The sequence below is a fragment of the Centruroides sculpturatus genome, unplaced genomic scaffold (assembly GCF_000671375.1).
Source record: "Centruroides sculpturatus isolate CEXI.00-Female unplaced genomic scaffold, Cexi_2.0 scaffold862, whole genome shotgun sequence".
In the NCBI taxonomy this organism is placed as follows: domain Eukaryota; kingdom Metazoa; phylum Arthropoda; class Arachnida; order Scorpiones; family Buthidae; genus Centruroides; species Centruroides sculpturatus.
This window is the reverse complement of record NW_019385110.1, coordinates 40072-58698: the sequence shown is the minus strand read 5'-3', so window position 1 is coordinate 58698 and position 18627 is coordinate 40072. Positions and strand designations below refer to the sequence as shown.

Genomic DNA, 18627 nt, shown 5'->3' with positions numbered 1-18627 from the left:
TTTTTTTTTCAATTTTTGGAATGTTTTTTAGGTCCCCAAATTTTTTCGAAATTTTTTGTCCGCGCGAAAAAATTTTATCGCGATTTTAATGAGCCTTTGATAAGGCTCGATTAAGGCTTAATTGTTTTTTAATGGGAGTTTTTTATCAAATTTATTTCATGGCTCCTAAGTTGTAGCGCACGGATTTGACTTCGGTAAAGTTATTTAAAGCTTCTTTCTGATGTCAAAAACGACCTCCAAAAGTTTTTAAATTTTTTAAATTAATATATTTTATCTTATATAAATTTAATTAATTAGGGGGGGTCGGAAATCGCAATTAAAATCTTAATTTTTTAAAAATATTTAAAAATATACGTGTCGGTCATAGTCACCCTACTTTAAATCCTTGTCCTCCCGAGACGTATATGAGAATGTCCCGGGAAATCCAGCTCCAGCTGTGTTCAAGGTCATCCAAATGTGTAAACAATGACTCATCAGTGTTAAATTTCACAGAAGGGCGAGACAAAGGAAGTAAAACTTAGAAGCTTTTTCTTCAAAATTAACGCATTTCTTTCGTTTTTTTCAGTTTTAACTATTTTTTATGTTTAATTACATTTATATAAAAAATTGCTAGGAACTAAAGCGATTAAGGTAGATCTAGCTGTCCTTTACATCCATAAACGTTATATGTCAGTGGAACAAATGGAGTGAGCTTTGAGTGTTCCACGATTTTTGGAGAGACTCTATACGAGGACTTCTTAAACAAGCCTATATGTATGTTTGTCCAAGAAATTTTTGGATGAAATACAAACCGCACAACTTCAAAATCGCATAAAAATAATCCGCATAAAAAGAGACCTTACAGTATTTCTAAATTTACGAAGTATTTTTGGATTAATGGATATTATAAGCCGATCCATAATTGTGATATTTATACAGTATATCCTACATATTGTACTGTATTTACATTTTCAATTTGATCTTTTGCTACTTTCACTACAGCGCAATGAAATTTAAAAACAATTTATGGTTACAGTATTCTATAATCAAAATATTGAAAAATTAAAGGCTACTATAAGAGAATCCGACTCTGAAAATCAGAGCGGCCCTACATAAAGCAAATTTCGTCGTACAGTATATTTTAGTAGTAAATATTTTTTTAGGCTGAGTAAAAGCCCTATACCTACAGTGTTAAAAACTTCGTGACCTCTGGGAAACTAAAGCTACTTTAACAATGAAGTTTCTTAAGTCCATGAGAAATAATTTAAACTCGACTTATCTTAGGCTAATAAAAGTTAGTTCAGATTATTTTAAAGTTCAATTTTTTATTTTAGCATTTAGTATTTATATTTATCAGTAAATTGCGCTACTTGTTCATATAGAGGCGAGGAGGATATTACGGAATACCATTTACATTTACATTTCCATTTACATAATGGAATACCATTTACATTTCTAAAAATAACTTTACTGGTTTTTAAAAATTCCAAAATCATCATGAGTAAGGATACACCGATAAGCAAAATGGCCGATTACCGATTACCGATTAATCGGCCATGCATTATCGGCCGATACCGATTAATCGGCCGATTAGTGTTAATAATTTATTGCATTAATAGTGTGAGATCCTGGAGTTAATTATACAGTTAATTATAATGTGGAAAAAACCCATTTTTCTCCACCTGGTATTTCCATCTCCCTCGGGTCAGGTAAACAAGAGACGATCGAATATCCTCGCAAAATCAACAATCTCTTCCTTTGTTTCTAAAATAAATCTCAACACTTAATTGTTGACGCATGTTTAAAAAGCTGAAGTGTTTTTGTGTTTAACAGAAACAAAATATATTTCTTTAACCGCTGATATTTGGACAGCAACTACAAACAATTCTCCTTTTTTAAGTGTAACAGCTCACTGGTTGAAGGATGATTTTCAGTAGGAAAGAGCTGTTTTGCAAATTGTTTCCTTTGAAGGTCCCCACACAGCTATACGAATCAGTGAACAGTTAAAAATTGTTCTTAAACAGTATAAGTTGACAAGTGATAAGATATTCTTAGTACTAAGAGATTCTGCAGCAAATCTGGTAGCTGGAATTAGGAATTGCAACTTAGAAGCATTATCATACACTGCAGCTGACACTAAACGAATGCATATTTTTTAAACAAGATGTGAAAACTATAATCACAGTTAATAGAAATATTGTCACACATTTTAATCATTCTGCTGTAGCTGTAATCAAATTAGAAGATTTCAAGAAAAGTTAGGTTTGCAAAAATACACATTAATTCAAGATGTTCCTACTCGCTGGAATTCTATATACTACATGTTGGAACAGCAAAAGGCCCTTGTCACATATACTATAGATAATAAACTTCCTATGTTGAGTCCATATCAGTGGTCTCTCGTTGAAAAAATTGTTCTACTTGTAAAACCATTCAAAGAAATTACTGTGGAAAGCCAGCAAACGAGAAGCCACTTCATCTTCAATAATTCCCACAATAGAGACTCTGAAATTATTCTTATCAAAAGCAAAGATCAGTAGTTCCTTTAGTGGCATTAATACCACAACAGAAGAACTAGAAAATCCAATAAAAAAAGATTTTCAGCATATATAGAAAACAAGTCTTTATGCTTGTCATTTTTATTAGATTCAAAATGAAATTTCAAAAAGAGGATATGCTAGAGGAAATCTCAATAAGAATTAAATTCTGAAGCTTCTACTTCTGGAGGTGATCAAGATGGAGGTGAATTTCTAAGTTTTTCTGATTTATTTGATGAATTAGCTTCTGGTAAACGAAAGAATGAAGAATAGCATGTTTTTAAAAAGAAAGAAAAAAAACGAAAGAGACGAACAAACGTTTCGATCAAGAATTAGAAACATATTTACATTTATCCCTAATTTGAGCAAAATAGCTATGAAATATTTAAGTGCCTCAGCATCTTCCATTGAAAGTGAAAAAATTTTCAGCACTGAAGGTAACATTTATGAGCCGGCAAAAAATAGGTTATGCCCTGAAAATGATGAAATTCTCATGTTTTTGCATTGTAAAAACAAACTGTAAAACCCTTAAATTACAATTTAAGGGTTTTACAGTTTAAATATTAAATTTTTATTTGTTTTATATTTGTTTTGTATTTAAACTTTAAACTTATGAAACAAATAAAAATTTAATTTTTCTTCTTAACCTATTCAATACTTTTTCTTATGTAAAGTTTAAACTTTATATTATACGTTATGTTATACTTATAATATGTATTGATGAAAGGAATAATTTGATTAGTAAAATTTTTTTAATACAGTAGAACCTCGAAAACTCGGCTCTCGATAACCCGGCACTCCTGATAACTCGGCCACACCCTGGCAAGGCAAAAAAATCCTTAGTTAAGTAATTTTCATTATAGACAAGCTTTATAAAAGTATAAAAGCTCTCATGAAGTATTTTTCTGATGTCTGTCTTATCAGATAAATTACGTACACAGTGTATTCATTTATTTTCATTTTCATGTAGTAAAGGCTGTATGCCTTCATAAAGGACGTGCTTTTCCTTTGTTTAAGGGTATTTGGGCAGTTTATTCTCTGTTATATNTTTTGTATTTAAACTTTAAACTTATGAAACAAATAAAAATTTAATTTTTCTTCTTAACCTATTCAATACTTTTTCTTATGTAAAGTTTAAACTTTATATTATACGTTATGTTATACTTATAATATGTATTGATGAAAGGAATAATTTGATTAGTAAAATTTTTTTAATACAGTAGAACCTCGAAAACTCGGCTCTCGATAACCCGGCACTCCTGATAACTCGGCCACACCCTGGCAAGGCAAAAAAATCCTTAGTTAAGTAATTTTCATTATAGACAAGCTTTATAAAAGTATAAAAGTTCTCATAAAGTATTTTTCTGATGTCTGTCTTATCAGATAAATTACTGTACACAGTGTATTCATTAATTTTCATTTTCATGTAGTAAAGGCTGTATGCCTTCATAAAGGACGTGCTTTTCCTTTGTTTAAGGGTATTTGGGCAGTTTATTCTCTGTTATATTCTCAAGTAAACAATACATACAAGTACAGTACAGTATTTTCTGAGGAAAAACGCATACTTATCCTTTTTTAACCCCATTCCCGATAACCCGGCATTTTCACAAACTCGGCCACCCTTCGGTCCACATTAGGCCGAGTTTTCGAGGTTCTACTGTATTCACATTGTCATGTAATAAATAATAAATATGTAACAGAAATTTATTAGTTTTTATTACTAGCATTGTATGTAACATTCTAACAAAAATACCAAAATGTAAAATTGGCCGATTATCGAAACCGATTAATCGGTGGAAATGGCCGATACCGATTAATCGGCTAAGTGGCCGATACGGCCGATTACCGATTACTTACCGATTAATCGGTGCATCCTTAGTCTTATTCACGTAACCTGCCTGAATCATGCTTTACACCTGGCCGAACAAGTTCATTTACATTTTAAAGATGTAAATACCCTCATTTGTTCTGACAAGAAACTACTTGCAAAGACACAATGCGAACTGCTTTGTATCGTGAGCATCTGCCAGATACTCCTTTGCCACCCTCTCCCATAGTCACGATATGGGGCATATGAATCAGAAAGCTCTCAGTGTGGATGTTAAAGAAGCTTTGGAGAATACACATTTAATCGCTTCTCTAGTTTACATCCGCGCCCATTGTTAAATGTTTCGGATATCATTGAAGTATTAGAAGCAAGAGGGTTGTGACTTAAAGAATCTCTAAAAATTTTTCAAACAGTAGAGGATTCTATACAAAACTATCCTGGTTTATGTGAAGGCAAACTTCGCACGAAGCTGGTGGTGCTTTTGGAGAACAGGGGTTTTTCTGTGCTTCGCCAAGTTAATAGCTGTCTTGTTGGAGATCCCTGAGGATGTAGGGCTTGCCAATGTATCTTTGCTGAAATACTATTCTGTGACTACGTTCCAGGCCGAGAGAAGTTTTTCATTGTATAAAAACATTCTCACTGATGGACACAGTCTGACAGAAGAAAATATTATTAGATTTCTTGTATGTGCATGGTCATATTCAGTTTATAATATTGTATACTGCTTCATTAAGAAAAAGATAACTGAAGAAAATTTGATAATTTTATTTTATTTTTATTATTTTTTTGTTCCGAAAATAAATTCGAAAACACGATCTTTTCGATCCGATTTCGGATCTGAAACTCCATTTTTATCGATCCGAAAAATCCGGGTCTTAGTAATGAGGCTTGAGACCACATTTAGCACCAAGAGAAGAGGAAGGTTTTAAGCTTTAAATAAAATAGGACACGTGGTATGTAGACGAACCCTTAGGATTATTTCGAAATTATGATAGTTATTAGATCAATCAATGAAATCGTGCGTGAAGTCAGGTCTTTTACTTACAAATGCCCCTACGACACAGCTAGTCAACTATCAGACAGTATTTAATGCGATAATAAAGAAGTATACTTATTTCTATATTATAAATTCGTCTTTGTTTTAATATTTCAATAATTTGATTTCAATATAATTAGTATAAACAGCAATAAAATAAAATTCCTTTTAAATCAATATATTTTATTTTATGCATTTAAAAACATTTTTCTGCGAAGCAATCCATAAGCTTCATTAAGACAGTCAAAGAGATATGGCACAAAAAAGATTAAGAATCCTTGATTTAAAGAAAGATTCTTATTGAATTGACTTATTAACATTAGACATTGGTCTATTGGAATAGCCAAATGTCCAATTTTCATAAATAAAAAAATTGTTTACATCGAAGCAAATCATCCAGAGTTAAAATTCAACATGGAAATCAATGAAAGAAATATGCAAGAAATAATAGCGAGTGAGTGTAAATCACCGAAAAATTCGTTTAGACATTTCACTAGTAACCATACATTAGATTAAGAATAAAACGCGCATGAATCATGAGTTTTTGCTCATGATTCAAGTGCGGCATTTGTTTAATTAATTAAGATCTATATTAAATCAAAGATTGATGATGTTCTACAAAACATCAATGTATGTATGATATAATTTAACCAAGTCTTTATTAGCGCGTGTTTAAAATAATATGTTATTGAGGAATTGAAATTTCATTCAATCATAAAAATATTTGATCTAATAATACTTAACGTGTAATAATAGTTTATAAAAATATATTGTTTTTTATTTGTGATTAACTTATAAATCAGTAACTGAAATAAGTTCCATCCAGGGATTTGGCCGGTCTTCTTGCATTATTTCAATTGAAAGATGAATGAGATTGATGAGATCTCTTCAAATATTAATCAGACAATTTCAATTTGTAACGAAGGAGAACAGAATGAATATATTCTTAAAACCATGTTAGAATTGTACTATCAAGGTAAAGGCGATGGGACTATTTATAATATGGCAAAAATAGCTTATCGTATTCAGATAAAAGATAGTGATTTGGTGTCTCAAGTTTTAACACTCATCTATAAGAAGGATGGTCATTTTTCGGCTCTCTTTGGTCACACTTTCATTGACCTTAATTTTACTTATCCCTGGTGGACTTGGCGGAGACATGATGAAGAATTAAAACACGGAGAACCAATTCATTATTTTATACAGCACGCTAATAAAGCACATTTAACTTTTGATGGAGTTCGATTCATTGATCTAAATATGCATTTTCCCATCAATCAACCGCCATTCGTATTCTGTTATCTATTTTTAAAGCCAAAGATGTTACTTCTGTTGTGTCGTCATGGCGTATCTATCGAAAATAAGTTGAAATCATGGTCATGCGAAAGCCTTTTATCTGTATGGATTCCAATCGTATTTGAAAAACAAGACAAAATCTTAAATGCCAACAAGAAGGAAGGTAATGACAACATCCTACAAAATGTAATTTCATGCGTGAGAATTCTATTGAGATGTGTTAGTTGTTTGAGAAAAGAATTATCTTTTAACGACCAGATTCACAAGTTGAGTCATTGGTTGCCTACATTGGTTAACAGGCTTTGTCAACCCGCAGAATTGCGACACTTGTGTCGATGTGCCATTCGATCTAGACTCAGAAACAATTGGTTTCTTCCACATGGTATCAAGAAGTTGCCTCTTCCAACTCTTCTTCAAAATTATATTGATCTTCTAGAAGATTGAAAAAGAATTAATTTGACTAAAATTTCATTGATGATTTTAAAAATCATATATTCATCAAAGGAAATATTTTTTAAAAATTATAAAATCTATAGAACTAGTAATAAATCTTAATTACGTACTTGAAATTAAATTATAATAAACATAATTCATAATAATTAATGTAACATACACGTAATTGATTTCGTTAAGAAATGAATGATACTCGTAGAAAATATAAATTTGCATATCCAAAAAATAAAATAAAAATAAAAAAAAGTTCTTTGAGCTAAAACAAATTTTACGCATTAAAATTCTTGAGAGAGTAATTAGTTTTAATAACTAATGTTAGACTTGAAAAAGATTCATGAATTTTACAGTAATTCTAAACGGATTAATACTGTCCATAATTAATCAGGACCAGCTTAACAATTGGTTATACTATGTTTCTTGTCTAGTCTTGGTATAAAGTTCTGAGCACTATGTTGGCCTTTCTTTAATACCAGACTTATTACACTGTGTAATAAGTGTAGTATTAAAGAAAGGCCAACATAGTGCTCAGAACTTTGTAAGTGGTCCGATAACAGTACAGTATAACTAATTATAGCTGCGATTAACTGCGAAACACTTATATTCTCATTTACTTTGTGTCTCGTAAAGATTATCTTAGATGTGTGCCAAAATATTTTTTTTATCCAGTAATCTAATGCAAGAAAATAACCGATAAAGAGATAGTGTGCATAAATATTCCTTTTGCCAAAAGGCATAGAATTGTATTTTAGAAAAATGACTAGATTATTCCGCAGACCACCTGATGCATGCTTGCGGATCACCAGTAAGTCCTTGGACAATACTTTGAGGACCTATGAACTGTAATATTCCAATAGAGTCCATAACAATAGAGTCAACCGATCCCATAACAGCAGTGCGCTTTGATCATCAAAAACATAAAGAATATTTTTGTGATTGAAGTATTTTTATAGTGAATTATCATTATAAAATAGTTCAATCACAAGAATGGCTATGAAAGAAAGTTTTCTTCTATTTTATTATTATTAACTTTTTTTTAACAATTTTCTTATGCGCTGCTATCTTGTCTATTTTTCTAAAGAAAAAATATTTATACGGATCGTAACATTATAAGTAGCATGGTTTAATAAGTAAACTGTTCTCAAACTCCAAGAAAATTAGAAAATTTATCGTTTTGAAAAATGTATACTACTTTTGCTTAACGACTATTTCTCTTATTAAGTAAAGAGATAGGGGATAGATAATTATATTTAAAATATAGTATTTTCTTATTCTTTAAATAACTTTCAGAGTCATTTTAGAAAATTTAATCCTTCTTAATCTTTCCATAATATTTTTATCAACAGTCACTTCGACTTTTTCATTTTCACAGCATAATTTTCTTTACACGTGTAGCGGACGTAAAAGCTGCTTTATCTTTGCTGCAGCCCCCTTGAAGCAAACGTTTAGAAACGGTTCGCTAAACTATAGCGCTTTATTTAGAAACGCTTTGTTGTGTAGCGATCGAGCAGCGCTGCATAAAGAAACGCAAGCTTCCACTAACTGACCAATGATGGCTGCTTCCTGTTTTAACGCATACGTCACTCATCGTTCAGCAGATGTAACTACGTGACAGCTACCGATTAAAACATCTTTGATCAGTTATAACTTTTGACCCTGCTGAACGCACCCATTGGTCCAGATGTCCAGCGCTCAGTGGGTAACCGTCATCTAGGCGACAGAAACTTAAAAATGTTTCACATTTAGAAAGCATACGATTTGGGGATATTATTTGTTTGTAAATACTGGTAAAATATATATAAACACCAGTAATTATTTATTGACATCGTCACAATGCGGGCTGTAAGTTTTAATCATACTTTTAATTTAAAATATATGCTCGCCACCTCAAATTAGTAGTGGCTTGCCGCTGTACATTATACTTTTCCTTTAACAATGGAGTCGTGTCAGTCATCTATTAACTGCTTTCAGGGGAAAGCTTTGAATTGAAATAACTTGACTTCTGGTTTGCATCGAAAGTTCTTATATAGTTAATCGGGACCTCCTGACCCTAAGATTTCCATATCTGATCTTTCATCTATCTTACTCCGTTCTCGAGATTAAGGAAAGACGGAAAGATGATAGTGGAAATTTATAGATCTGCAATTTTTTCAAATTGCAGCCCAATAAATATGGTTAAGACTTACGAGCAGCGCCCGCTCAAGCATTTATGTCGCCCCGGACAAAAAGACAAATTGCCGCCCCTTTAATTTATTTAGAGAGAAACATGTAATATAAAATTAACAATCAAATAGTACAAAACAGTAAAAATTAAAATATACCTGTACCTAGTTAAAAATTGTTAACTAGATGCATTTTTAATGATATTACAAAAATGTATTATTGTACAATTAAACAAAAAACTTATATTCTATAAAAACTAAACACTATTTTGGTACATCAACTGTATCAAAATCAAAAGAAAATTTATCGTTTTGAAAAATGTATACTACTTTTGCTTAAAGACTATTAAGATCTCTTATTAAGTAAAGAGATAGGAGATAGATATATTTAAAATATAGTATTCTCTTATTCTTTAGATAACTTTCAGAGTCATTTTATAAAACTTAATCCTTACTTTTTCTCACTTTTAGTTCTGCAAACTTTTTTATTAACTCTTTTAAGTTTACTTGATCGGCAGTTTCGTGCGCAATCGCCAAAATGGCCAAACTATTAAGATGATTTTGCGTGGTAGTGGAACATAAAAAGTTTTTAATTAATTTTTATTTAGAGAAACTCCTTTCTCCCTCTAGCTACAGTTATTGGTATAATCGGCAGTTATTCTTAAGGTGACACTAAGGTTTGGGACAAAATTTAACATTGTAGCTTATGCTTTCCTTTTTGCCCAAAAGCGCCCGTTTTTTTTATAATTGTTTTCTTCAGAATTAAGGAATGCAAATATTTTCTTAGCTTTTAGGCAAAAATAATAAATACGAAATGTAAATTTCTGTGGCTAAAATTAACATTTTAGCCACAGAAAAAAATCGACAAATATAAATTTCTATTAATTAAGTATTTAACTTATAAATATTTTGTCACGTTCGCAACCAAAATGCCGCCCTTTAGATTTGCCGCCCGGACAAATGTCCGGGTTGTCCGCCCCTAGAGCGGGCCCTGCTTACGAGGTACGAGTTATAACTTACGAACTACAAGTTACGAGTTATTTCCAACTTAGGAAAAGGAAATATTTTCGAATAATATACTGTAGCATCGTTAATTATTTTATGTCAGAACGGTTAACAAAGCACATCAAAGAAAAGCAGCTATTCGGAAACAAATTCTTTCAAAGAACTTTTATACTTCTTTCTTTTAATTTATATTTTATTTAATGTATAATTTAATGTAGTTTTTATTTTATGTAATTGTTATTTCTGTTTTTACATACATTTATTAACTTTGAGAGTAGATATCAACTATCCTTTTCAATTTACTTGTAAAAATAAATAAATAAGATATGCAATATGTATAAATATGTTTGTTACCAGGGTGGTTACCAGGAACTTAATTTTTCTCACTGACACAAAGAAATTAAAATTTATTTATTCAAATGTTGTTTTTAAAATATCTATGATGGCAAATATGGTTTATCAGTCCATCCGCCATACAATCGTCGTACACATGTTAATAAAATATCCTTATTAATTATTAAAATAGTTTTAAGTTTTGAGCTAGCCCTTAGGGTTTTTCTAGACGATGATATAAAAATGGAAACCAATATGTAAGTACAGTAAAAGTATGTGATAGTAAATTTTAACGTTTCCAAATATAAGTTACATAGAGCTCTTAAGACATAAAAAAGTGAAAAGAATCGAATACTAATGAACAATAGACAAAACATAAATTTTTTTGCTTTCTTTATAAAAGTCGCCATTCTTTTCTATTAATCTATTACTCGGTACATTTAAATAATATTTTTAAAGAGACGAATTGAATGAGTTAAGAGAATGATTTGTAATTGGATCCGTTCCTGTATATCATTAGTTTTATTGTTCTATCGAATGATCAGTAAATATTTACCAATTATATTATTTCATTTCTCAGAAATACAGATGGCTTAGCTGAAAAGATGTGAATATTCTTGCTCCAAAATTTCTGAATGCTCTCTAATGGGACGTACTGTACAGTGTAAACACAAATAAGTACAGTACCGTCGGCTTAAAGTATTAAAGTAAGATCATGTGACCTCCGAAATATGGTCGCTAATCCCTTCTTGCCTTGTCCACTCGGGATGGACGTACAGTACATGTGATGAGCGTTGTTTGTTCATATATTGATAAATTTTACGATACCTTTTCAATATGTAATTACTTCTCATATGTATGTCCAATAAAACCAGTTCATCATGATTCTATACAGTGTTGTCAGGTTGCTGAATAGACATCACCTGTAAAGTGTCTGCCTTTTGTTAACAGTTATAATAATGTACTTCAGTGCTTTTATGACATTGTTAATACTTTTCAAATTATATGATTTTCTACATAAGGATATTCTTCTATATAAGAATTATACGATATTCTTCAACATTAATTTTCGTTACCGACTTCTGTATTTTGTAATGAAAACGATTTTTTCCATACGTGAAAGGGATTTGTTTCCTACAACCTGACAGCACTGATTCTGTAGAAAATTTTTGACCGTTCATATATTAGAATACTGACAATGAAAGGTTTCACCAAGTCTCCACATAATATATACCGTGGTATAGAGGAACCTGGGTGTAATATACCGCAGGATTAAATATAGATCCTTATAAATATTTCTTAGAATAATACTACTTTGCGGACTGCTGCTCTAGAAATGCCATTGACACGGCGGTCTAAACGGACTGTTCTACTATCCGGTCTGTCAACGGGAGAAAATCGTGAACGTGGGAGAGTACTCTTTTGAGAGAATCGTGGTAGAGCCAATTGCTTCCTTATCCGGTGTTCTATAAGTGGACTTGACCGTACTTTCTAAACATTTAACACAGGCACATTGAAATTGTCGAGCGAGTTACACGTTTGTATCATTAATGTAAGCAAAGATTAGGTAATATCAATACAGATTTTTAAAATGCATTTTATTCTTGAGTGATTCGATATAAAAATTTTAAACAATTCAAAAGTGAATTGAAATTAAATACTTAAAAAAAGACGTGGTACATTGTTAAGTTGTCTTGTGTTTCAGTTGTCTGGTGTCAAGCTGTCCTAGTGCTGAGTTGTCTCGAACAGTAGATAAGTAGATGAAAAAATTCAGCCCGTAAATCAATTGAGATCTTTTGCTTTGTTTTATATAAACTAAACGAAATGAGCAATGTTTATTAATGTAAAAATCGATTAAAATTAACAGATGAAAATTTATATTAATTAAATTATCAACAACCGTGAGGCAGATAATAGTGAGGGCTTATCACACCAATGATGGGCACAAACGCTCAGGAATCAAAGTGAAAACGTTTAATAAACACAAAAATGACTACATAAGTTTGAAAACGAAAAAACCCAAATGCATTTCGGACTATTTTCCGATAGAAAATAGTCCCTCATCAGTTGGTATTAACTAAAGGTTTACCTTTTATCTTGTATATTTAAAATTATACAAGATAAAAGGTAAACTTAAAACTATGCCTAAAGCTATAAAATATAAAGATGAACTGTATAGCTTCTGTTATAACTGTATGAGTAGTAAGCATTATCAGTGTAGACAGGTGTAGGCTAATAAACCTTCATAACGTTGCAGGATGGCGTGACGTACAGGTTGCTGATATAATTTATAAGTTAGCCAATTATTGGTTTACAGTTATGAACTAAAGTTATACAGACAGATTATGTACATAACAAAAACAGTAAGACGACAGAGTTGCAGGTGCAGGCATTACAACAAGGTGCTGGGAGCGGTAGTAAGGGAGGTGTTTAGCAGTCCACATCTGGTGCACAAGTGGTGACAACATATGATATAATTACAAGTTTCCAACAGTTTTTAACAATATATAGTCGTAGCATCACAAAGATATTTAGTTTTTAAAAGATATAATTATGCCATCCTTCGTCAATTTTAACACCTAGATTATATTTAATTCTATTAACATTATTAATTTTTAAAATCTCTAATGTTCAAAATATTTAGGTTTATAGGTGTTAGTTTCGAATTTTAATGCTTTTATCGTACTTTTATCTATTTCACATCCATATAGATTGCAGTGTGTAGCAACTGCAGAATTCAGAATTGTATTTGATGGCGTTTATGTATTCTTTTATACGAACTTCGAGGCATCTTTTTGTTTCACCTACATAGGTCAAAGGATTATTACAGTTGCAGTTAAATCTGTATATCACATTGCTTTTTTTAAAGGACATTAACCATATTGTTTGGGTGGTTTGGTTGGATGTATTTTTGGGTTTTATTACAAAGGTCAGGGACTAAATTGATGTTGGCACTGTTTAAGACCATTTTAATTTTCTCAAACATATTTTTGACATACGTAAGTTTAAAAAACTTTTTTGTACTATTGTTGTTAACTGGATTAACGGTATGGACATTGGTGTTATTATTACACTTAAAGTTTTAGCCATTTGTCTAGAAGTTCTTTTGGATAATTATTTAATAAGGAGGTCTTAACAACGTCTGTGATCTCAATATTCTTTTTAAAATCAGATGTAGTTCTATTAAATATCTCTGTGACGAAATTGACAAAAATGTTTCTTTTCGGTACATTTAATAGATGAAAATTTCTTATTGTTTTTCGAAAGATGCTGAATATGTAACTTACTTGTTAGTTCATTTAAAATACACTAATTGGAGTGCAGCAGACCGCGCCAAAACAATTAATAAGTTAGTATAATTCTAAAGGAAGTATAATTCTAAAGGATAAAACATATGTCTATAGTGCATAAAAAAAAGGAGATAAAGCCTAATTATATTGTAGTTATAGACTTATTTCAGGATCAGAAAATTATCTAGCTTTGTTAATTATCTTTATGTTGTTACATTTTTAATTAAATTTCTTTAAAAATCGACAGGTCTTCTCTTAATTTATTGATTTAGCTAAAGCTTCTGATTAAAGTTTTATACAGAAACTAACAAATAAATTATTATAATGTAAGGATATTAGAGAGTTTGTAGGAATAATATCTTTATTTTTTGATAATTTTAGGATATATTTGAAGATTATTAAGTTAATCGCTCTCAGTACTCTTCAATGGAAATTAAAAGATTATTACAGTTAACCAGATAAATTAATAACGAAACTATTCAAGATATAATATATGCAGATGATGTAATTTTACTGTAATTAGTCCATCCAAAATAGCGTTAAATAATTTAATATTTTTATACTAATATTGTAAAAGTTGGGCATTAAATAATCAGTTATAATATTCAAGAGTGAAGGAAATTATCAAATAGTAAAATTTGAGTACAAGAAAATAAATACTCAAAAGTTTGTTTAACTAATTTGAATTTTTCTGAACAAAATTACTGATACTGCATAAAGAAGGAAAAGGGATTAAATGCAAATTTTATATGTCTATTGTCTGGAATGAAAGTAAAATTTGCTAAATTTAATGTTCAAATAGTGAAAATGTAATTGAAACTGAACGAATTGGATTGGATTGATAGTAGCCTTCATCTTTATGCTCATTCTTCCATCTTTTATCGATCATCTCTTCTTCTTTTTTACAGTTAATAATAATAATAAATCTGGTTATTAGCTAGTATTAATCCATACACCGTTTTTATAGAAAGGATCTAATTACAGAGTGCAAATTTACAGGGCAATTCTAAATATATGAGAAAAATTTCAATCATAAAAGTGTAGGTATTTAAACATATGTTCAAAACGGCATAGTTGTAATAACTGTCGAAAACGATCACCGCCAACTGTAATACAAGATTCTATTCTCCGCCGCATGATTGGCACGCGCGTTCACAAATACCGGGGATGTGTTTACTTATTCCACATAATGCAACAATGCGATTCCATAATTAATCAACATTTTAAATGGGGTCACTTATTAAACATCCTGTAACTTTAAAACTATGCCATTTTGAACATACGCTTATATGCACTTTTATGCCTAAAATTATTCGAAAAGTCAATTTCTAAAATTTTTCGCATATACAGTATTTAGAATCACCTGTATACATAGTTTGTACTAATTACTTTCAACGAGCCGTCTTCAATCGACTCTTAATTGATACCCACTAATTTTTTATCCTCGAAAACAACTTATCGACTTTTGGAGTCAATATAGACTTACTTTGGGTGACTCCTGGTATAAAGTAACGCAACACATGGGCGATTACCAAAGGGTTGTCTTTTGGGTAGGATTTCTATGGAAAACGGGCCTCTATTTAGGTATTTTTCACTTAATTTAGAGTTTCCTAATTAGATCACCTAATTTAGAGTTTCTAAATTAGGCGATCTAAACCCAGGACAAACTACCAGTGTTAAGTGGTTTTATCTGCTCGGTCACTGGTGGGCCTAAAATTGAACGTTATGTGATTTAATATATTATTTATATATCCGTATTTCATAATTTCAAAAATATATCTCTTGACAAGGTTTCAGAATATTACTCAAAATGCCATGAAGAATATTGAAGTTAGAAATCTTTTGAATTAGAGAATTTGTGTAAACATTAAATTGCTTTTGACCTTTTTTTTGTAATACAGTAGAACCTCCATTATCCGGACCTCCATTATCCGGATTTTCGATTATCCGGATTGTTCAAAATAAACAAAAATTTTACGAATTTGCCGATTTGCACTTGGCAAATTACGATACTGTTTATGTACGTGATGGAATGCATAACTTTATTTGTTTCAACAACGTCTCACCCAGCACAGTGGTCATAAACTCTTAAATATATTTTACGTAGTAATAAAAATATAACTTGACATACGTATTTATAAATAATTTATATTCAAATTACATCATTTCTATGACCAAGGGCGGCGTAAGGCATGGACGACGTGGGCCACCGCCTATGCCTCGCGGTCCGAAGGGCCTCGCGCCTCGAAGGTTTATGCATTACTTAAAAGCCGCGAACGCGACGAAAAAATTTTACTCGTCATAAAACGATAAATAGTTTGTCAAATTTTTATTCATAAAAATGCAGTTTCAACTGCTTTTTATTTTATAAAATCCGTCTTCTTGCGCCACCAGAGGACCTTTTAAACAATAGGTAGTCTGTTAGTGTTAGTCAGTAGAGGTTCAAATTCAATACGAACGTTTGTTTCTTGAAAATTTGATCACGGTTTAAATACAGTATTTACTTTTAATATTACCGATATGTCATCGAAAAGAAAACGTGTTGTATTATCTTTAAAAGACAAATTAAAGTATTTGTTTCGATTATCCGGATTTTTCCTTATCCGGACTACCTTCATCCCCAATTAGTCCGGATAATCGAGGTTCTACTGTAATATAAATTTACATTTAATTAAAATTTCGTACAGGTTTTAATTATTAATTTTAAAAAATATATATAATTTTTAATGCTTATCGAACTTAATCTTTAATTGCTTAAACTCAGATTTAGTTTTAAAAAATAAAAAATAAAAAATTAATTTAATTGTTTTATTTTTACTTTTGATATTTACCAAAATATTAATTTACAAAAACATATATGATTTGAAAATTAATAGGCTATTAGCTGCGATTATTAACATCTAATATTTGATAGGATTTAAACATTTTAAAGTCCAAATAATAATTTATTAAAACAACAAAACTATTACCAAAATTAAAAACAGAGTAAATAAGTGTAATTTATTCGAAGAATTTAATTTTGATTCATCATTTTAATAATTGAAAATAAATTAATTTACTTTATTTAATATTAAATTAAAAGTTTAAGATTTTTTTCTGAAAATAGAAATATCGAAAGCATATTAGAATTTATAGGCCTATATTATCGAAAGATTTTATGTTATTTTGAAAATTAATGTATTACGAAATTCAATTATTAATATATATATATTAATAATTGAATTTCGTAATACTAAAAATATATATTTACTTTTCATTTCTTAATAACTAATTCTTAAAATAATTTATCAACTTCAAAGTTTATAAAATGAATAAATTTGGCTATATATTATATATGCAATGCAAATAAGTTTTTTTTTAATATAAATTTATAATAAAATTCTAAGTCATATCTGTAACTGAGCACGATAAAAATCGAAGTCAATTTAAGTGCAATTTAAGTCACACTTTAACAGACTAAAGTGACGAAAATAACATCATAAAAGCATTCTCTAATAAGCAATCATGTAGTCATCTTTACTTTAGATAAGGCGAATTACTTAATAAAGATCGTTTATTGAATGAATAGCAAAGACAACAGAACAGAATTTTTAACAAATAGGCATACTGTACATTTATAATGAATCAGAGTTAACGCACCACTCTGAATGACCTATTCGGAGTGCTTCTTAATCAACAAATTAAGCATTTCTGAATAAAGTATGTATTAGTTTAGCTGTTGTATTATCCACTTAAGTAAAATAAACAATTTCTCCGAGTAGGAAATGGTTCAAACGATTATATTTGGCAAGATATTAAGCGGCTGTAACAAAACATTTATTCATTTTCAATCAAATACAATTGATATGACAGTTCATTAAGCCATATTTAATACTTAAATAAAATCTAAATATATATTTTATTTAGAAAATAATTTAAAATATTCATTTTTATAATTAACAATCATGAAATGGGTTAGAATTTATTGTTAATTGAAACAATTCAATGAAAATTATAGTAAAATAAAAAGTAAACATATTTTTCTTTAATCTATAAACTTTAATGTTATTAATTTACATGTATTAAACTTACTAAATTTTTTTTATAGGATATATCGTATTTACTGTTTTCAATTTATTTAAATTATGTTATCACACTTTTTTTGTTTATTTTGAACTGTATTTAATTTTACACATAGTTTATCTTTATATTTAATACTGATTTAATACTTTTATTTTACATAATATTCATCTAATAATATCATCTGTTATCCACTGATTTTTAAATGATTGATAGTTTAATTCAATTGATTTTCAAATAATTGATACTTTAAGACAATTTTTTTTGTCCTGATTTCAAGATAATTTTGGGTGAGCAACAGTCAATACTAGAACTGATTATACAATATATTTTCTTCATAAGAATAACATAATACAAACTAAATTTCATATAAATTGATAAGTATATGTAGCCTATACTTTAAAATGCACCTAAACATTTATTTTTTATTTTAATTTAATAAAAATATATTGCATATTAAATATTGATAATATTGATTTCATTCTAATACACTTTAAAAAAATAAACAAATATATTAGATATTTAATAGCAAATATGTTTTCTTTAAAAAGCTTATTTACTTCATCAGTTTTTATTTATTTAAAAAATAATTTAAATTTTTATAGCTTTTTATTGAATTTTATATATTTTTAATCTTTAAAAATTTATTATA

The 18627-nt window shown here is 29.6% G+C and overlaps 1 protein-coding gene across 1 annotated transcript; it reads left to right on the top strand.

Annotated features, from left to right (window-relative positions):
• The first annotated feature begins 6137 nt into the window (after positions 1–6137).
• Positions 6138–7344, top strand: LOC111634892. The gene has a single exon (XM_023379731.1). The coding sequence runs from the start codon at positions 6245–6247 to the stop codon at positions 7118–7120; it is 876 nt and encodes a 291-aa protein (XP_023235499.1). The 5' UTR covers positions 6138–6244; the 3' UTR covers positions 7121–7344.
• The last annotated feature ends 11283 nt before the right edge of the window (positions 7345–18627 follow it).